Source organism: Halichoerus grypus, chromosome 11 (assembly GCF_964656455.1).
Source record: "Halichoerus grypus chromosome 11, mHalGry1.hap1.1, whole genome shotgun sequence".
NCBI lineage: Eukaryota > Metazoa > Chordata > Mammalia > Carnivora > Phocidae > Halichoerus > Halichoerus grypus.
The window spans coordinates 11014494-11036099 of record NC_135722.1 but is presented as its reverse complement, the minus strand read 5'-3'; the positions used below and the strand labels follow the sequence as shown (position 1 = coordinate 11036099).

General features: G+C 40.1%; 1 protein-coding gene across 4 annotated transcripts; it reads left to right on the top strand.

The window, feature by feature from the left end:
* Positions 1-5676: 5676 nt before the first annotated feature.
* LOC118547250 (membrane-spanning 4-domains subfamily A member 3) lies at positions 5677-21606 on the top strand. Of its 4 annotated transcripts, none has more exons than XM_078057950.1 (7): positions 5677-5833; positions 9941-10112; positions 10769-10903; positions 12268-12324; positions 14654-14812; positions 16073-16174; positions 16812-21606. In XM_078057950.1, exons 2-7 carry the CDS (start codon positions 9957-9959, stop codon positions 16920-16922), a joined length of 720 nt encoding a protein of 239 aa, XP_077914076.1. In that variant the 5' UTR covers positions 5677-5833; positions 9941-9956; the 3' UTR covers positions 16923-21606. The 4 variants fall into 4 exon arrangements, with proteins under 4 accessions (XP_077914076.1, XP_077914075.1, XP_035966506.1 ...); XM_078057949.1 differs by having other exon boundaries at positions 5677-5866; XM_036110613.2 differs by having other exon boundaries at positions 5677-5866; positions 16778-21606.

Here is a 21606-nt window from a genome sequence, read left to right as displayed (position 1 = left end):
TATAGTTATTTACTTGTCAAAGAATTTAAACATTGTCACAGTGGGCATCTACCTCTGACAGTTAATATAAAGCTAAGAGGTAACACTTCTATGAGGCTTCACATGTATCGGGTGAAGTTACCAGCATGTAACGACAACTTACTTAATTCTAATAACCCCAAAGTTATGTATGAAGAGTACACCAATTTTACAGATAAAACAAACATAGGTTAAATCATTGGCCAGCTGTTCTTAAAATTGGTGATCTCCTTTTCTTAGAGGAAAAGCTTTCGGCCTTTCACCATTGGGTATGGTGTTCACTATGGGCTTGCTTTATGCAGGCTTTCCTATGTGAAGGTGCATTCCATCTGGACCTAATCGGCTGACAGTTTTTTATCATGAAAAGATATTGAATTATTTTGGTTAAGGTGTCCCTTAAATAATTGCCAGTCCTTTTTGGAAATCAAAAAATGGAAATCACAAGAATGTCTCTGTTGTTAAATGTTCCTCTTGTAAGTTTGTAGCAGGTGGCCTGCCCTGACCCTGCAGAGCATTGTAAGCTTTTGTGTGTATGTTCATTCTGTTTCATTCTATGTAAGTGACTGAGGGGTGGATTCATCCAGAACATTTACAAAGCCAATATAATGATAGATGCTTTGTTTTTCAGTTTTGCCAGAGACAAAGCTGGACTTGGTATAATTACAGCTCATCAAGTAATTAGTATTGATTAGTTCATATGCTTAAACGCTGCCCATTTTCTTTTTGAAAATACATTACTGCTTTCCCTGGAAAGTGCAGAAGGATGCAAGTGACTGTAGGAATCTTTTCCTTGAGAAGTAGGTTTTAGTGACATGATGGAGTTCCAGATCAATTATAGATAAAAAGAAAAAAAGTTCAACATGCTGAGAATTAGATGCGTAGCTGTTAGAGCTTGATTATGATAGTGTTTACACTTCTATGTATGTTAGCTAAATGTATAGGACTATACACCTGAAAAAGGAAACTTATTGTATATAAATTATTTCAATGAACCTGACATAAAAAATATGCTAGTCTGGCTATAAGGCACAATAGCTTATCCCATATTAACCTAACTGCATGGAGATACATTTAATAGTAGATCAGTTAGACTTTTCAACTGGAATTTGTTCTATTAGAAAATGAAAGTTCTTCTATGAAATATATGCTTTTAAAAGAAAAAAAAAGTATTGTGAGACCAATAGGAATTTTGGTGGAGAGATAGAAAGGAGATGGAATCATGAAGCGGTGGGGGCGGGGGGGGGCAGTAAGGATCTAAAGATGTTTGGACTGAGCCACCCACGCATCTTCTACTTCAACCACAGCCCAGCTAGTAGTGAGTCCCTCCCTCCCAAATAGCCCATTAAAAGGTCCCCCAAATACCTGGTAAAAACCTGTAGGCTGACTCTGAAAAGGAAGCAAGAGTGACTTGGTGGTTCACTCAGAGAATGACTTACCAAGAAGTCACTAGAAGATGCTCGGAAGGTTCACTTGGCCGCTAAGTTGGGGCAGATCCATCAGGGTGGGATCCCTGTAGTTGCACTTCACCTGGGGCTTGCTGCAAACTCTGCCACTCTTTCCTGACAAGCCCCATGGCCACTTAGAAACCGGAAGTCTAACACCATGGTGGGCTGAGGGGCTGACAATTATCTGGCAATGGTCAGGAATGATCCAAGGGAGTAGAGTGGAATTTGTGCCCTAAGTATGGTTTGTGAGATTTGGCAGATCAAAATACAAGATGCTCAGTTAAACTTGGATTTCTCATAGCATTATTTTTAGTACAATTGTATTCCATGCAATATTTGGGACTTATTTAAATGATCAAATATCATATGGTGCATACTTATATATTTTTTAAATTGTTGTTTTCCTGAAATTCAAGTTTAACTGGGACTTCTGAATTTTGTCTGGAAACCTTAGTCCCAAGGAATCCAGCCAGAGCAAAGCAGTATTCAAGCAGTAGAGAATAGAGGGGAGAGAAGTTCTGGAAGGAAGATGCTCACCAAGGCTCTATCTACTCTAGGTCATTTTCACTGTAGAAAAAGAACACTGGAGATGAATTTAAAAACTTGTTCAAGGGCCAAAGGGTTGGCTTGGTCAATGTCCAGGGCAGCCTTAAAGAACTGCTAACTGAGGGATCAAAGTGGTCCCACTGAATTAGCCTTGGCAGGTGCCTGGCGAAAACTTAGCAGCTTCTCAAGTGTTGTACCCCCATGTGGACACGAGAGGGAGCAGCCTGGTCAGAAGGAGCCCAGATCTCTGTATTTCAGGCTCCAAGGAAGAGTAAAGGTCTGATTTCCATGCCAGTTGATAAGAGAGGGGACCCCAGGAGACACAAATGAGGGGGGGCATTGAGGAGAAGATGCAGGTTTACGAGCCTCCTAAGCCAGAGGGAAGAGCAGTCCTTGCCCAGACCAGGGGGTTAGCAGAAAATCGTGTGAGCAAAAACCCCTAGTCCTGTAACAGAAGGGATAGCCTCCTCTGAAGAATACTGTGGGTAGAAGATGAAGCACTTTGTACAGTGGCTTTATCCCAGGAAAAAAGGCAAGGACAGGAAGGTCTGCTGCAAAAGCCAAGTGAGCATCAGTCCCTGCACAGAAACCAGGCGCACTGGAAACCAGCACTCTACATCCACTGGAATCCGAGGATACGGCACGCCAGTGGGAGACCTCTCTGGGAATCTTCTCTCGAGAGCAGTTTCTCATAATCATTCTCTCTCTAAATAAGTGGAGAGGCTCCCCATTTTCATTCATTTATTTTGAATGCATTGTAAAGACTTTAGTTGCTAAGATGTCTACATGTATTCTGTCATTTAATCTTTATATGTACTGTTCTCTAAGGTGGACACTATGGTCTTATATTTACAAATGAAACAACTGAAGTCTTAGAGTTTAAGTAACTTCCTTTCAGAGCTCTTCCTCCCCTTCACAGCTCTACATTTAAAACAAGTTTGTTGGGGCGCCTGGGTGGCTCAGTTGGTTAAGCGACTGCCTTCGGCTCAGGACATGATCCTGGAGTCCCGGGATCGAGTCCCACATCAGGCTCCCTGCTCAGCGGGGAGTCTGCTTCTCCCTCTGACCCTCCTCCCTCTCATGCTCTCTGTCTCTCATTGTCTCTCTCGCAAATAAATAAAATCTTAAAAAAAAAAAAAACAAAAAAAAAACAAGTTTGTTAAAAGGAACTACTTTTTTTTTTTTTTCCATTTACTCATGTTTCTTCCTCTCCTTCCCTGAAGGCACTTTCTTGTCCTTCCCGTCTTCCTCCTCCTCCTCCCATTCCCTCCCCTTCTACTCCTCCTCCTCCCCTTCCCTCCCCTTGCTCCCCCTCCTTCTCTTCCTTCTCTTCTTCTTCTTCCTCTCCTCCTCCTCTTCCTTCTCCCTTCCCTCCCCATCCTTTTCCTCTTCTCCTCCTCCCCCCCTTCTCTCCTGTCCACCTCCCCCTCTCCTCCTCTTCCTCTTCTTTCTCATCTTCTTTTTCTTCCTCCCCTCCTCCTCTTCTCCTCCTCCTCCCCTTCCCTACCCCACTCCTTTTCCTCCTCCTCTCTCGTTGTCCTCCTCTCTCCTCCTCCTCCCCTTCCCTTCCCCGGCTCCCCCTCCTCTTCCTGCTTCTTCTTCAGTATTCCATTTGCAATGGCTCCCTGGCTAAAGTGAAGCAGGAGGAACATATTTTTGCTGCCATCTTGTTAGCTATTTCCTCATGATTTACAGTTAGAGTTCCTCTGTCATCCCTAGCTCCGCAGCATCTGCTCCAGTCTCCGGTGCCTGCCCTGGTCACAGAGCTCCTGCATATTGTTAAGTTTTCCTGACTGCTGGACCTCAGCTCACTTTATATCCAGTGCCCAAGTTCACAGTCTCCCAGAGCTCTCCTCATCATACCCGGCCCTCTTTTTTTCTTTTCTGTGACCAAGTTCCCACCTCTGCTCCAGTTTCTAGAACTAGAACCTCACACAGTTTGTTGGGAACATTCTCCTCTTTCTCATAGACTTCCCTTTCCAGGCCTTCCTCACCAGCCCTGCCCTGTGAACTTCCTAAAAATTGCAGTTTGAATCTTCATATGTTATTTATTTCCTTACTGTCTCTTGTCTCTGATCATTCCATCACTTACTTAAGGACACTTATTTAGGATGATTATGTCATGTTAAGCTTAAGAATGAAACTGCAGAAATGGGTTTATTTGGGAATAGTAGAGAACTACAATTTGAGAAAAGCAAACTAAAGCAAACCACAGCCAAGTCAGGAGAACAGAGTGAGGATTGCTCTTTTACAGAGGAAGGTGGGAGGCGCTGGGGAGGGCTGTTATAAACACAAAGTCCATTGGACTAAACAGGGAGTTCCAAGTATACGGGCTCCTCAGCGGCTGAGTTGTGACTGTCTCTCATTGACTGGGCTGTTGCTAGAGAAGCACCTTTCTTCCTCGTACTGGGTAGCAACATAGGTAAAGTAGCTTGAGAAGGTAGGTCTCTTCCTATGGGGTCTGCAATCCCTGAGAAGTGGTAGGGTGTGAGAGCTCCCTGCTTTGCCCTCCCAACACCATTTTATTTTAAAGATTAATTGTTTGTTTATTTATTTAAGAGAGAGAGAGCATGAGAGAGAGTGAGCACAAGTAGGGATGAAGGGCAGAGGGACAGGGAGAAGCAGGATCCCTGCTGAGCAGGGAGCCTGACTTGGGTCTGGATCTCAGGACCCTGAGATCATGACCTGAGCCAAAGGCAGATGGTTAACCAACTGAGCCACCCAGGCACCCTTTTCCAACACCATTTTAAACAAGGTTTCTTTTTATTCATTTTCACAATGATTCATCTCCTAAGCTGGGACACCTCTGAAAGTGGAGGGAGGTGTTATTAAAATCCCACTGGGGGTAACAGGCCTCTGACCTCACCCTACCCAGAGCCTGAGGTTTGCACACACCTTGGCCAGGTACTGGCTAATGTTAGGAAAGCTGGTTATTAACATTATTAACATTATTAACATTTCCATGCCATAGTCTTCTTTTCTATGAAATTGGGCTAACAGTTGCACCTAGGTCTGGAGTTAGCGTGAGAAGGAAGTGGGTCAAGGCATGTAAAGCATTTAGAGCAATGACCGCTACATGGTAATCATTCAATGTATTTAAACAACAATTTTTTTCTTTCTTTTTTTTTTAAGATTTTTATTTATTTATTTTACAGAGAGAGAGACACAGTGAGAGAGGGAACACAAGCAGGGGGAGTGGGAGTGGGAGAGGGAGAAGCAGGCTTCCTGCTGAGCAGGGAGCCTGATATGGGGCTTGATCCCAGGACCCTGGGATCATGACCTGAACCGAAGGCGGACGCTTAACGACTGAGCCACCCAGGTGCCCCTTTAAACAACAATTTGCATAATTTTTGTATCTATAATGTTGGCAACTTAACTAGCTTTTCTAAGCCTGTAAGAATTGAATGTGATGATGCATGTGACCACTCTCCCTCATCCAGACACTGCTCTTACTGACTTCGTTCTTTGTTCTCCGAAATAACTGTTCGATCCCCAACCTGCAATGCTTTCTCACCCATCTGCCTATATTTCCTGCTTGTATTTCTTGTTCCAACAATGCGCTGGGCAATGTCTCAAAGCCAAAAGACAGTTACTCCTGCTGCCGGTTTCCTAATCTACGGTAAGCCTTCAGGAAGCGTGGTGAAATCAGAGCGATCTCAGAGGCAAATGTGGTTAGCGCACTCTCCAGCCAGCACATTTTCACCAACTCCTCTAAAGTGTGGTACAAGGCAAAGGTACGTTAAGCCCAAGTCAGAAGAGGCTGCAGTTTTCCAGAAAAGACATTATAGCAATCATTATTGAGTGTTTCCTGCTCAGCTTCAGAGGTAAGACGTCTTCCAAGGCCTGAAGTCTCCACGGTAAGCTCTCTAGATTCCCTTTTCAGAGAAAGCCTCCTTTTTTATTATCTGTTAGCCGTGCCACCCAGTGGGCCATGAGGATGTCTGCAGAGTTTTCTGTATGGTTGCTATGTAGAGATTTGGAACTTTAGCTAAGAGCATGGCTTCCCTTTAGAATTTGTTCCCCTGGTGCCAAAATGTTAGACGTAATTCTATAATACAGTCATTTCTTTGGGAAGACATGGACATGCACACGCACACACACCCCGGAGATATATTAAATCCAAGGGGCTGCCTCCAAATTTGGCTGCCAGCTGTGGGAATGGGATGGTCTGGACACAACTGAGGTGTGGGATCCAGTGAGTGAGTTTCTGCATAAGCTCAGAGGGATAGTACTGATACCCTAGAGCCAGATCACTAGATTCTGATCCCTATCTCCTCACTTGTTGGCTGTGTGCTTTTTGGGAAGTGACTTAACCTGCTGATGCTCCACTTCCCTATCTGTAAAATGGAAAGGATCGTAAGAGTAGTACCTATTCATATGGATGTGTAAGAGATAAATTGGTTAAATGAGTAAAACACTTAAACAATGCTTGACACACAGTAAAAACCAGATGGGTGAACTTAACTGGGGTTCTCAGGAAATCTACACTTCTCCCATTTAGAAAATTAATAGCTAAATTGAACAAATTAGTGAACATAATTTATTTTGCCTGAAGGCTGAAAATTCTCCCTGATATTTATAGTTATTTTAAAAAGTCAAATTAAATGATGTGGTTAGAATAGATTTCCTCACTCCAGAAGTTTCTCTGTATGAGAGGCTCCAATCCTTGCAAACATATTTTCAATAAGGCATGTCTCCATCAGGCTGGACCAAAAATTTATTTATTTATTAAACACGTATTCACTGAGTGTCCAGTGTGTGACAGACACGGACCCAGGCACTGGAGTTACCACATTGGGAAGATAGCAGATACAGCTGAGCATCCAGTCAGTTGAGGCTCAGAAGGGTAAATAGTAGGAAAAGGGAAGCAGAGGACATTCTTAATAACAGGGAGCTTCCTCCAGACTTGGCCAGGACTGAAGAGGGCTTCATGAGAAGTGTGGATGTGGGCAGAGAGTCAGTCTGGAAGAAGAGCAGAAATTATCTAGGTGGAGCTTGAGGGGCAACATGTTCAGGAAGGCAGGATTAATACTGAGAAGGAGGGTTTGAGACTTTTGAGAGCTTGATGCTTGGGAGATTAAAAGAAATAAACTATGGCTGGATGGAGCTATGAGATAGGGAGGGGGAGGCATGAAGCTGAAGTAACAGGCAAGCAGCTATCTGATCATGAAGGAGCACCGCTCCCCACATTACGTACATTTTAGTGCAGAAGATATCTTATCTAAAATATGTACTTATTTCCCAGGGTGCTTGGTTGCCTCACTCAGTGGAGCATGTGACTCTTGATCTTTGGGTTGTGAGTTCAAGCCCCACGTTGGGTATGGAGATTACTTAAAAAAATAAAATCTTTAAATATATATATACACACACATATACACACACACATTTCCCAATGGATAAATTTTATTTTATTTCATTTTATTTTATTTTTAAAAGATTTTTATTTATTTGACAGAGAGAGAGCACAAGCAGGGGGAGCAGCAGGTAGAGGGGAGAGGGAGAAGCATGCTCCCTGCTGAGCAGGGAGCCCCTCGCGGGGCTTGATCCCAGGACCCTGAGATCATGACCTGAGCCAAAGGCAACACTTAACCGACGGAGCCACCCAGGCACCCCCCAATAAATTTTAAGTTTGAGCTTTGCAAGGTGATGTTCCAAATAGTTAAGAGGGATGTAAAGAAGATTATTCTACATTTAAACATTCTTATTGTACATCCTGATGAGGATTACGTTAGGCATTCATTAAAATGGAGTTTGCTGTAAACTTTTTGATCTTTTCTCATTCTTGGATTCCATGCATAGTATTGAACATAGAAGTAAGGGCACCTTGTCATTTCGCATTTATCAGTGTTTAAATAGAGCATGTACCTAAATGTTAGCATGAAAATCAGTCTTGGCAGGAAACTGATGAGAGGTAAAATAGCAATTACCAATGTGATAAAGTGAAGGTTAGAATGTATTCTGACTTTCACCTTCTTTGTGCCTTAGTGATTAAATAAGCGTGTCATCTACCCCCTATGATAGAGAACTAGAAATGTAAACGTTATCCTGAAAGGATGCAGTATGGATTTACTTTGACAAACATGAGTGAATTATTAGAAAAATAGATCTGCTATACAATTTCCAACAAAAAGTAGAAATTAAGATACTATTCTAAACTCAAAGCCAGTAGTTTTGGCAGAATTCAGCAGTATGTGATAGATTTGTAGTTAATCCCCTACTTTCTACCTCATCAGTTGTAAAAGCAGATAAGCATTTTGCAATCACTTCGTGTTGGAGGACACCGTTGTTAACCTTGAAAATCAAACTCAGTTATTTCACTAGCAAAAATGGGTTTTTCAGGAAGAGCAGAGAATTGCAATTTGGGACAGGCAAGCTACAACTAAATCATAGGCAAGTCCAGAGAACAAAAAGGAGGAACTGCTTTTTATATAGAGGGAAAGAGGGGAATTGGGAGTTACTGTTATAAACAAAAAGTCCATTGCAGCGAACTGGGAGTTTGAAGTAGGGTAGTTTTTCATGGGTGAGTTGTAACAGTCTCTCATTGGCTGGACTGATCCTTGCTGGGATAGTAAAGTAGGGTTGACTTGGAAGATACCAGGAGCTTTTCTTCCTGTTGGGTCTACAACCAGGAGGAGTGGTAGGGCATGAGAGCCCCCCATTTTGGCCTCCTGACTCCATTCGAAATAAGGTTTCCCTTTATCAATTTTTATACTGTGAAGTTATATTGTCCAAGATTGAACATACTGTGTATATTTTAGTGATACATATTTTTTTAAAAGATTTTATTTATTTATTTGAGAGAGAGAAAGAAAGAGAGTGAGAGCATGAGAGGGGGGAGGGTCAGAGGGAGAAGCAGACTCCCTGCTGAGCAGGGAGCCCGATGAAGGACTCCATCCCAGGACTCCGGGATCATGACCTGAGCCAAAGGCAGTCGCTTAACCAACTGAGCCACCCAGGCGCCCTAGTAATACTTATTTTTTAGGTGTAATGATTGAGGTGGTTGTTTGGTGACCCTTATATGTGATACTTTAAGTACTTTTTGACACAAGGCAGAGTATAAGTTAAAGTCAACATTTACCAACTGTTTGTTAGGTTAGGGACTTCATACCTTATCAGAGTTGCCCCTTGCAATGTTAATATGAAATTAAAATTATTTCCATTTACATATGTGAACACTGAGGTTCCCATTACTAGATCACTCAACTAGTAAGTGGCCAAATTCAGACTTCAACTTGGCTCTTCCATGGTGAGTAAACTCTATCCACTGCTATATAGCTGCCCAGAAGGTTGTCTTCCATATAGTACTATACAGCATAATGATTTAGAGAAAACGTTGGACCTTAAAGTAGAGCTAGTAGAGCTGAATTCCCTTATGAGCTGTGTAAGTTTGTGTAAGTTTGGGTAAGTTGTTTAACCTCTCTATGCCTCAATATTCTCATCTTTAAAGTGGGAATAATATTGCAACATAGACTGTCGGGTGCATTAAATATGTTCACACATTTGCAGCAACCAGACAGCGTTTGGCATGTAGAAGTAAGTACTCAATAAATTATACTTATTATTATTATAGGAATATGACCAAAGTCATCTTCCTCACCTAAGAGTTCAGCGCTCAGTGAAACCATCTGTCTCATTGTCTAGGATTGATTTGAAGAGACAGGGGGGCTATGTAATAATGTATATGTGCATATAAAAATGAGAAGGGGATCACTCTTCACTGTTTCAAAGTTAAATGAGGCACCCAGACTTACTACAATAGTCTGATGATTACTACTCCAAGACGAAATGAAATTCAACCATGTAAATTGTTGCTCCATTTGTGAAGTCATTTTGATGTATAGACAGAATTGAACCCTTCTGTTGCACTCAAAAAATATTAGCTAGTGGCAAAGGGGAAAACGTCAAACCTCTGGACTTCTTTTCTGTGACAGACATCAATAACCCCAGATGGCCTCCCAAGAAGTTGGTAATGCAGGACCTGGGAAAGCCTCAGCAGGTAGTCCCCCAGCAAGCCAGGCGGAATCAGTGTCGATAAATAACTCTGTCTACCAGCCCATTGATGAATTGCAAAATCACTGGAAGGAGAAACTACAAGCCCTTGGGGTATGTCAACCTTAGTGTAAAAATTAGAAAAATTTTGGAATTTTTCTAATAATTGGAAGAAATTAAATATCATGTGGAAAACCTTGTTTATTCCCATCAGGAAGAATCTGAGTTATTCATCACTGAGTCAATAATGTACTTCTTTAAGAAAAGACTGGGGCCTATTTTAGACCTGGGGAGTAGGAAACATCCTATCAACATTGGAGAATGGACTGCAATCTGACCACCACATCAGGAGGCTGAGTTCTTATGAACTCACATTCCGTATTTTAAATTTAAAAATTGCATTGAGGAAAGGCGGAATGAACTGCTATTTAATGTCTGAGTGCCTTCATCATATTACGGCCCTAAAGTATACTAGGAAGATATTTGACCCCATGTATATTACCAGCCATGTTGCCTCTACTCTTCTGCCACTTTCTGGAAGGTGTTTGTGAGAATGAACAGGAGCAGGGGGAGAGGGGGAGATGAAGGGCTGCCACTGGGATCGGTGGGGATAGCATGGGATGAAAACCTCCCAGGGTAAGTCAGGCTTGACTTTATAATCATTTCAAGCACTGATATCTCCTTTCTGAAAAAAATTAAAATTGTCTCTTCTCCACGTACACTAGTATATGACCATTATTTGCAACCCCCCCCCCCCCACCTTCTTACAGGCCATCCAGATCCTGAATGGAGCAACGATTCTGGTCCTGGGTGTTTTTCTAGGTTCTTTACAAAACATATTCCATCTCTTCAGTCAGTTTTTCTTTATCTTCTACACAGCTTATCCAGTGTGGGGTCCTATATTTGTAAGTATTCATATTCCCCTGACCAGAGTTCACTGCTTAAATACCACTGCTAGAAGTGTGTTTGATTACTATAGTGTCATTATTAGGTGATTTGAAGATTGCCTGCTATGGGTTTGATTTGTAATTTTTTACACATATTTTAAAAACCAAGTGCCTGTGAATAGTGCAAGACTGTTGAATCACAGATCTGTACCTCTGAAACAAGTAATACAATATATGTTAAAAAAAAAGTAAATAGAAGAAGATAGTAGGAGGGGAAGAATGAAGGGGGGGAATCGGAGAGGAGACGAACCATGAGAGACGATGGACTCTGAGAAACCATCAGGTAGGTGATAATCAAATAACAAAGCTAAATAAATAAATTTTAAGATCACCTAGGCCACGAAGCTCTAGCGAGCCTGGAGTTTCTTGTGATAACCACTTTGTTATTTGAAGTGGAATTCAAAACCTGTTCCTTCCTGTTCAATCAGAATTCAAGAATTGAATTTATGTAGCAAGCTTTTGCTCTCCACGATTTTGGCAACTTTGTCTTCAAACCCTAGGAGTGGCTTGGTAAATGGTTGTAAGATATATGGGGTATAAAACAGAGTGAAGTTTTAAGAAAACCATGAACTTGTAGAGAATTCAATTTATCAAATTAGAGTCATGAAAACAATAGCTTATCAAAAATAATCATTTAAAAATTAGTGGATATATCAATATAGACAGATTTGCAGAAGTTCTTTTAGAACATCTAATCCAATAAATCAAACCCTTATATGAAGCCTGAGTAAGAACATGAGAATAATGTTACATATGCATGTGTATATAAATAAATATTATTGGGGCACCTGGGTGGCTCAGTCGTTAAGCGTCTGCCTTCAGCTCAGGTCACGATCCCATGGTCCTGGGATCGAGCCCCGCATCTGGCTCCCTGCTCCGCGGGAAGCCCGCTTCTCCCTCTCCCACTCCCCCTGCTTGTGTTCCCTCTCTCGCTGTGTCTCTCTCTGTCAAATAAATAAATAAAATCTTTTAAAAAAATATTATTTACATTTACTATAAATAGAAGCATAAAGATAATTATGTTACATTAAATATATGTATTTATTATATTTTTAAGGTATGTACACTCATATAACCTATAAAAAGCCAGACATAAAACATAATGAAAATATTATATATTTGCTCAAAATTTTAACTAATTTAAAATTTTATTGCTATAACATGATGAACGACATCAAGTATAATTCCATGTGGTAGAATGTGAATTTAAAAAAGGAACTTTGTGCAACCATTGTTAGATAGCTACTAATTGAAGGAGTACAAAGAAAAAATAGTTGAGACTTAGTATTTTCTTATCTGTTTCATTTCCTGTGCTCAAACAGTTCATTGTTTCAGGATCCTTATCTGTTGCAGCTGGGAGAAAACCCACAAGAGTGTTGGTAAGTGGCAGTTCTTCTTGTCTTCTTTTGATCATAGGACTAGAAATAAGTTATTCGTTAATAGCAGGAGCGTAGAGGTTGGGAATCCAACGGAGACACTGAGTCTCATGTAATGCACAAGAAAATTCTCTTTTCTTAAGGCGTTCAGATGTTAAATTATCAGAAAATCATAGAGATTTGAATGATTATTGGAATGGTTACCTTGAATATTTGATGAATCTGAAGCTCAGAAAAAGGCTTCTTGATTTTTTTGTGTAGTGAAACTTGACCAATTCTGATTACTTTGAGCATACACTTTCCACCACTAATTCTATAACTGAAAGCCAAAGGTTCTATTCCTTTAGTGATTCATTAAACACTTTACTACGCCCTTGTTATGTGTTCTATCTGAATCATCTGCCCAGCTACACAACTTCCCTAGCTCATTCACTCTGCCCCCTCCCTGGATGGCCACCTCAAATACCAATCCCTTTTCTCTCACCTTTATTCTCTATTGGTGACCTTGCTTCCTATTCTGAGAAACTCAAATCATTAGAGAAGAACGTTCAGACCCTCACTCTAATATCCACTTCGTGGACCAGATCTGTACCATTTCTCTTTTCATTCTAACCTCTTACGGCAGGTGACCTCTCTATGATTTTCTTCAAAGCCAGTATCCCTAACTTGAATACTAGAGTCCATTCTGGTTTTTTTTTTTTCCCACCCACATGTACCACTCCAAATGTCTTTCTGCTAGATCTTTTTAATCAGCCTATAAACATCCAGTTACTGCTCTAAACAGAAAAAAAATATTTGACCTTATTGTCTCCTGATAGCTATGTGCACAATTTGTTTTTCCTTCTGTAGCTACACTCTTTAAATGGATTATCTGTACGGTCTCCAATTCAGATCTGCACAGTTTCAACTAAACCCATTCCAGTAAGGGTTTATTTTCTTCCCTATCCCATCTCCATAATCATTCTCCTTAAGATTACTGCAGACTTCTATGCTGACAACACAAAGATCAATTCCCAGTCCTTATCTAACTTGACTCATGAGCAGCATTTAGCACATAGTTGGTCACTCCTCCTTCCACTAATTTCTTCACTTGGCCTCTCGAAAATTTGATTAGCTGGTTTTCCTCCTGTCTTTTCAGTGTCTCCTTCTCAATGTCCTTTCCTAGTTCCTTTGCTTCTCTCTGACCTTTGAAGGCTGGGGTGCCCCAGAGCTCAATCCTTTGTCACCTGTCCTACTCATTCCTTTTGTGACCTCATCCATGCTCATGCCTTCAAGTGACATCTGTATGCCTACAACTGTGAATAAATACTTCCAGCCTCGATCTCCCTCCTGGGCAACAGGCTGGCGGATCTCATTGCTTCCACTTAGGGTTCTAAAAGCCCCAAAACTCTACTCCTAATCTTCCTCAAATCTTCCCCCTCCACTGTCCTCTCCATGTCCACTGATGAGAACTCCCTCCTTCCAGATTCCCAGGCCAAAAACCTGAGAATTACCCCAATTTTTCATTCTTTGACAATCTTGAATCCAGTTTGTCAACAAATCCTATTGGCCCTATGTTCAAGCTCAGTCCAAGTTTGACTGTTTCTCCTCCAGTCCACCACCATCTTCCTTAATTGGGCTCCTTGCTTCTACCCTCGGCCGTCTCTAAACCAGTGCCACTTGAGACACCAGTGTTCCCTTTGATACATTCATCTAATTGTGTTGCTCCTTTGCTCAAAGTCATCCAGTGGCTCTATGTTTTCCTCAGAGGAAGAACCAAAGTTCTTTTCGAGACCTGCAGGGCCGGGTGTGATCCAGCTCTCCTCTTTCTCTCCATCTTCAGTTCCTCATATTGTTGACTTTGGCCACTCCCCTCTAACCATCCACCTTGTCCTCTGGCTTCCCCCAAACATGCCTGCAACACTCTGGCTGGAGGACTCTGAGCTGTTTCCTTGCCCGCAAGGACTCTCCTCCAGTTATCCTCTTGCGTATCCCACTCGGCTCCTCACTGCCTCTTCCTGGGCAACATTCCTATTAATACCACCATCTCCACTCCTTGCTGGATGTCCAGGTCCTCCTCACTCCACTCCATTAGCCTGCAATACTTAACCCCTTTAAAAAATACTATGTAATTTACCTATTTGTATGCTTAATTGTTTTCTTTGTCCTTGCCACTAGAATGTAAGCTCCATGAGGGTACGGATCTTTGTTTGTTCATTGATGTGTGCCCAGCATCTAGGATGATGCTGGCTGTGTGGACGACCTTAAATCGATACTTATTTAAATGAATCACCACCAAAGGAAGGAAGGATGTGCTTCCTATATTAAATGAAAATTTCTATTCTATTTTTAGGTGCAAAACAATTTTGGAATGAGTTTTGCCAGCACTGCTGTGGCTCTAGTTGGACTTGTTTTTCTCTGCATAAATTTAGCAGTTAATAAGCAGTCTTTCAGGAGTTGTGAGTCTTCACAGTCACAGGACTTATGCATTTTCGTGGGCATCTTTTCAAACGTATGTTTTCAAAATTTGTGTTTAATTAGAAAATATTTCAAACAATCTAAAATGTACAGAAGAATAATATATCAGGTGTCCTGCGACCTTGATTTGAAGCTGGGCTTTGCCACTCATTAGCTCTGTAATGAAGGTCAAGTTAGACAATCTTTCTGTGCTTCAATTTGCTCACCTTTCAAATGAGGATGGTAATAGTATCAGTCTCACAGAGTTGGTGTAAGGATTAAACAAGTTAATATTTGATGAACAGTTAAAACAGTGCACCTTGTGTTATATTATTAATATTTATTACTACTACTATTACACTCTCCAGAGAGATTAAATTGAAAAAAAAAATTTCTTTCACATCTTCCTTAATAAAACTGACTTGGGAGATTTGCAGTGTTCTCTGTGGTCTGGGATTTTCAAATCATGACTCACTTTTGAATTTTGGGGGGTATTTTATTTTTAAAGGGAAGTTCCTTAAGAATAACCTTTTCAAATGATTTTGTTGTTTGTGTGAGATAATCTCTCTCTTCTGAGGTCCACTTAGAATTAAGATTTTCCTTCAAATTTGCCTATTTTCTCCATGATGACCTATTTTTACTGACTGACTCCCAGTCCTCCTGTGTGCTGGCATAGAAGTTTGTGCCTCATTTTTTTCTAAAATTGTATTTTTAATTATCTAAGTTTATATTTATATGGATCTGATTTGTTTTTCCTGTGGATTTCATAGTATTTTCCCTCTGGAGCAATTTTGTATTTGCTTCTTCAAGGTGCCCCAGTGATAACAGAAGAATTGCTAATCTAGTAATTTTGTGTTTAATATTTCAGTTTAGTGTTTAGTTTCTAGCAATGATGTAAATGCACAAACCCTCTAATGAAGTTCTGTTAATGAAATGGTGGAGGGGTCATTTTTGTCTATTTTCCTGAACTTCCTACTCGTCTCCCTAGTTTGCTATGACTCAAATTAGTAAATGTTAGCGAGAATATCAGCATTTTACCTCTATTTACATTTTACCTTTATGGTTTCTTCACCCATGACTACTTCACGTGGGTTGATAAAGAAATGCAATGTGTCTCTCCAGGGAAAATACTTCCATGTTCTTAGGGTGACAGAGTGTCTCTAATAGTGTTGATGTGTGTCTGTGTCTTAAACCTAATCTGTGGTTCACTTTGTTCTGTTTTAAGGGCGGGAGATGTTATATTTGGTGTCCTGATGACATTTTTTTCCCTCTGAATGTTTGTACTGGGTTTGATATGAGGCATCATATCCCCTAGGGCCTGATGTCCCTAATGCTGATCCTTACCTTGCTGGAATTATGCATAAGCATCTCTGTCTCAGCCATGTGGTGCATAGAAAACTCACGTAATTCGATTAAGGTGGGTTCGTTTCCATGAGTAATAATTCACATAGTCTGCTAAGGTTTGAGGTTCTCTCTGAGTCCCAGAATTCGAAAGACACATTTATGCAGTAATGATTTGTGGGGTTCCTGGAGTTGGAGATGGTATGAACAGGAGGGATGGAATGAAGGCTGGAAAATGAGGAAACAGTGTATTTAATGTAATATTCAATACATGTATAACATCATAGTATAATGTTATAGTAATATAATTAGTATCATAATCAATAAATTAAAATATCAATAATAATACAACTACAATATAATGAATATTGTAATAACATTTAGTATGTTTTTATACAGATATAATTAAGTTCAATTATTTCCTTGTAACTTGTCAGTTTCTAGTTGTCTAGCCAGGAAAAAATTATTAATTCTTTCCAGATTTTAGGTAACTCAACTATAAGATGAAAACATTTTCATTCTCTTCTGACGTTTGTTGTGAGGACCATGTACATAAAACTTCAGCACAGTAATAATCAGCAATCACATGTTATTGGCGATGATCATGATGATTAAGGAAGGGATGGAAGGAGAGGGAGGGGATGATCCTATTCTTGGACATTGATGTTTTATTTTCCAGGTGATTTCCTTTCCTTCCAATTCTGTGTAAGCAGGAATGCCTCCTGATGAAAATAAGTCTGAGAGCAAGGAAATTCAAGCTTAAATCTCCAGTGAGTCAGAGCTTCATCCAAGAACTCAGGAGGATGGGAGACTGCAAAATGTAATCCTACTCTCTTAGGACACCAATCTTGAGAAACTTGAATATTTGACTCAGTTTTTTCTGTTCTAATTATAAACTCCATTAGTATGTTTGGATATGGAAGGAAAAATACACTTCTTTAGACATTCTTGGTTTCATAACTTCTGTGATCACCACTGCAAAGTTGTTCCCAGAATCAGTGCTCTTTCTTCTTACCCACCTACTCCACTGATTTATAAGGTTTAAAGAAGCCAAGTAGAAGAATTCCTGTTTTATGTATTCTCTCTAAACCCAACTCCCAACCATCCACTGAAAAAGAAAATGAGTCAGATTTTTTTCACTGCAGAAAAATACTTCCTGACTTTAGCTGACATCAGTATTGTAAAAACTCAAATAAAAATCCATCATTATCATCAAGATACATTTTTACTACATTTGAGGTAGGAGGGTCAAGCCTCAGAGATTTTATTTCAGTCAGCTTCTGAGATTCCAACATGCCCTGATACAGAAATGATGGTGTAGACTGGGGACTTTGAGAGCAATATCAACACTGGTTCTTCAAAGGATGGTGAGAAACTCTAAAACAGAGAAGTAAAAAATAAGGCTTTGGAATCTCACAGATCTGGCTTTCAATTTTGATACTGTTACTTAGTACCCATGTGAACTTGAGCAAGTTACTTAACCTCCCTGACCTGTTTTTCCCCATCTATAAAATAGGTGTGATAATATCAATGACTTCCAGGCACCTGGGTGGCTCACTCGGTTAAGTAACCTACTCTTGATTTCAGCTCAGGTCAGGATCTCAGGGTCCTGAGATTGAGCCCCACATCGGGCTCCATGCTCAGCTCAGAGTCTGCTTGAGATTCTCTCTCTCCCTCTCCCTTTGCCCCTCCCACCTCTTGTGCTTTCCCTCTAAATACATACATACATACATACATACATACATACATACATACATACATACATAAAATCTTAAAAAAATATCAACGACCTTATCAGTTGTTATGAGGGTTGAACAAAATATAGCAAAGGTGAAATAGACCTACAAGTACTAAATAATGGTGTTATTGGTGCTCCCGCTGCTGCTATTAAGGCTGAGGCGGGATGGTGGTCAGATGTATAGGGAAGATGGCAGAAACCCTCACTTCCGTTGTGGCTCCTCCTATCCCCCAGTGATATTAATGGCTATCTTTTCAAGGTGGCAGTTTGATGTTAAAGCTCCTTCTGATATATCTGGTTCCTGATTTATCTACTGCTGAAGTGCTTATGTTTCACATTTATAAATGAATTCCTTTCTCTTGATACTAAACTGAGTCATTCATAATGTCCATAAGTTCATACCTGTGGGCTACACTTAGCTCCTTGTTTACCATATGTGCAAAAATTCTTTCACCCTCTTCTCAACTAATTGTTGCCTCTCCAGAGCACACACACACACATACACACTCATTATATATATATATATATTTTTTTTATCTGCTTTTTAATCTATTCAACAATATCTAAGGAGTGTCTACTATGTGCATGTTCTGTGCTAAAAGTTTAGGATACAATAGAGAATGATGGATAGTTTCTGCTCTCAAGTTGCTCATAGTGGGATATATAGACCCATGGAAATATGTAATTACAACATGGAGTAATAAGGGCTATGATAGGAAGAGTATAGGAATCTGGGAAGATGTAGGAAGAGTTTCTATCTCAGGTTCGAGGAGATTACACTTTTTTTTTAGAAAACTTTTCTTCTAAACTGAGGTCTTAAAAATGACTAGAATTGGCATGATGAAGGGGGATGCACGCAAAAGTCTTTAAGCTGGGGAGAATTGGGGATATTCAGGGAACTAACAAGAGAGTTTAGTGTATCTATGCTGTGTGAGGGGCAGATGGCAAGATAAAACTTGGGAGAGGGAAAAAGTATACACATCACAGGATACCATAAGACAGAGCAACTCTTTGAGTCTTTAGAAGCAATTGAAAATTGTCTGTAGTGGTGTTGAGCTGGCTTATGTAGACTTGTGAGAGCTGATTTTAAATTTTCAGGGATCACAAGTTCATATATTTTTGGTGACTTGAAATTGGCTGTAGTGGTAGGATTTATACCTCAGAGATTGGTAAGCCACAAGTCACATTCCCACCCCCATCCTCCAAATCTGGAAGGCCAGTTGTTGAATATTTACAGCACACCACTGGATAAATATGGACAGGGCATGCACTTATTTGAAATTTAGAGATAGCCTTTTAGTTGCAATGTAGAGTGTAAGGGAAGGAGTTAGTGGAGAAGAGGTTGATTAGGAGTCAGAGTACACAAAGCAAATGATGGGTGCATATAGACTTCAGCAGAAGAAAAAAGTTATTTAGACTAACATTTGTATTATCATTTTTAATGATTTCTACTTTCTCCTCTAATATGTTATAATTAAATAATTTCTTTGTATTTTCCCAAAGATAATCTGCTAACAAATTTTGATCAAAACATATTGACATCCTGTAGTGGACACTGTGATTGTCTATCTGGCAGCCATTCTAGCTATCCCCAGCTTGATGGTAACCTCGAGATTTTGGTAGGGTTAACCTCACCCTGGGCTGCAGGGCTCACCACGGTAAATCTGAACCCATCAGAACACTTCCATTCTTCTTGATTGTATCAGCCCATGAAATGTCCCTGGACCAGGGCTTGATTCAGTTGTGGAACCATCAACATTAAGTTGGAGGCTTTTTTACAATGTAAAATACATCCCTTTCATCATATTTGTGAATTAAGCTTCAGCTAGAACTAGTAGCTATTAGTGGCCATGGCAAAAACTAACCTGAAGGCAATGTAAGAGAATTTCAGAAAATAGAAATCAAACCCTAACCTAACCACACCTGAAATTTAACCTATATCTGGAATTAGAAGTTTCATGAACACATTTTGTTTTTATTGTTAAACATTTGTTGCAAAAATATTCTCCCATTCTGATTGTGTTTTGTTTTATTTTGGTGTTTTTTGTTACCTCTTGTTTTGCTTCCACCCCAAATTGTTGTTGTAGTTATATTTACCCACTTTTCATCATGATTTATGCATTTTGTGTTTTGTGCAAGAAACCCTTCCTTACCTCAAGTCCATGGAGATTTTCTTTTTATATTATGATCTTTAATATATCTGTAATTTACTTTTTCTATAGAGAGTAACATCATCATCATCATCACCATCATCCTCCTTTTGGAAAGCTAATAATTCTAGAAATTTTCGGTTGAATATCTCCTTATTTGCCATACTGAAGTTGACATACATGCATGCATCTGCCCAGAGCCTCCTATTTCAGAGACTTTGTTGTTGTGAAAATACCACATTGTTTTAGTTGTACAACATAATTATTTTTTGGTAGTATGGACATTTAACAGTATCAATTTTTCCAATCCATGAGCATGGAATATATTTCTATTTATTTGTGTCATCTTCAATTTCTTACATTAATATCTTACGGTTTTCAGTTATTCTCTTTAATTATGGGATTTTTCCTTTTAGGATCTTGCTCATCTTTTATTATATTTACACCTACAAATGGGGCAGATTTCTTTCTTTTTTAAAGATCAATATATATCCTTAGTCTCTTCTCATCTGAGACACTTTCTCAGACTACCCTTGTTTTTCATGACTTTGATATTTTGGAAAGCACCATTCTGGTATTTTGTAGAACGTCTTCTCAGTGTGGGTCAGTCTGATATTATGCCCTGATTTGACTAGATTTATGGTTTTGGGGGAAGACTTTCATACAGTTGAAGTACGCTTCTCATCACATCATGTAAGGACACCCAGTATATTCATATCAACATGGCATCATTAGTGTAATTAACCATGATTACTGAGTTAAGGTGGTGTCTGTGAAGGGGTTCAGAACAAAGTCTCCCCAAGATGTGCCTCTTTAGCTTGTAGACTGTTTTGAGTTGAAGGCAATCAAGACCCTGTGGGCTCAAGAGAAACTTTTGTCTCTCCCTTAACTACCTAGAGGGATCTAAATTGGAGATCTTTCCCAGAATAAGAGTTATTGCCAGAGATAAAATTATTTTTTAAAGATTTATCTATTTATTTGAAAGAGAGAGAGCATGCACGAGCAGGGGGAGGGGCAGAAAGAGATGGAGAGAGAGAATATCTTTTTTTTAAAAGATTTTATTTATTTATTTGATAGAGATAGAGAGAGGGAGAGCACAAGCAGGTGGAGTGGCAAGCAGAGGGAGAGGGAGAAGCAGGCTCCCCGCTGAGGAAGGAGCCCAACATGGGGCTCGATCCCAGGACTCTGGGATCATGACCTGAGCCGAAGGCAGCCGCTTAACCGTCTGAGCCACCCAGGCGCCCCTAGAGAGAGAATCTCAAGCCGACTCCCCACTGAGTGTGAAGCCCAACACAGGGCTCTATCTCATGACCCTGAGATCATGACCGGAGCTGAAATCAAGAGTCAGACGTTCAACTGACTGAGCCACCCAGGCACTCCACCGAAGATAAATTTTATGTGAGTGACCCATCTGTATGGCAGGGCAAACATCTAATTACCAAACATCTACCCTTCTTATTGCCCTGTAATTTTCCTTCCCCCTCTTTGAAGCCCCAGATCCCTATCCCATTCCTTAGCTCAGGATGGCTTATACACCTCGTTTTACCTTTTTGTCTTTGTACCTCTCATATATGTGGAACTCTCGTACATATGAAATTAAATTTGATTTTCTCCTGTTAA

Bases quoted from the DNA above. Each gene is read 5' to 3' on its own strand.
- LOC118547250 (XM_078057950.1), top strand. From the start codon at position 9,957: ATGGCCTCCCAAGAAGTTGGTAATGCAGGACCTGGGAAAGCCTCAGCA. The intron at 10,113-10,768 runs GTATGTCAACCT...ACCTTCTTACAG, and splicing joins AGAAACTACAAGCCCTTGGG to GCCATCCAGATCCTGAATGG. The intron at 10,904-12,267 runs GTAAGTATTCAT...GTGCTCAAACAG, and splicing joins CAGTGTGGGGTCCTATATTT to TTCATTGTTTCAGGATCCTT.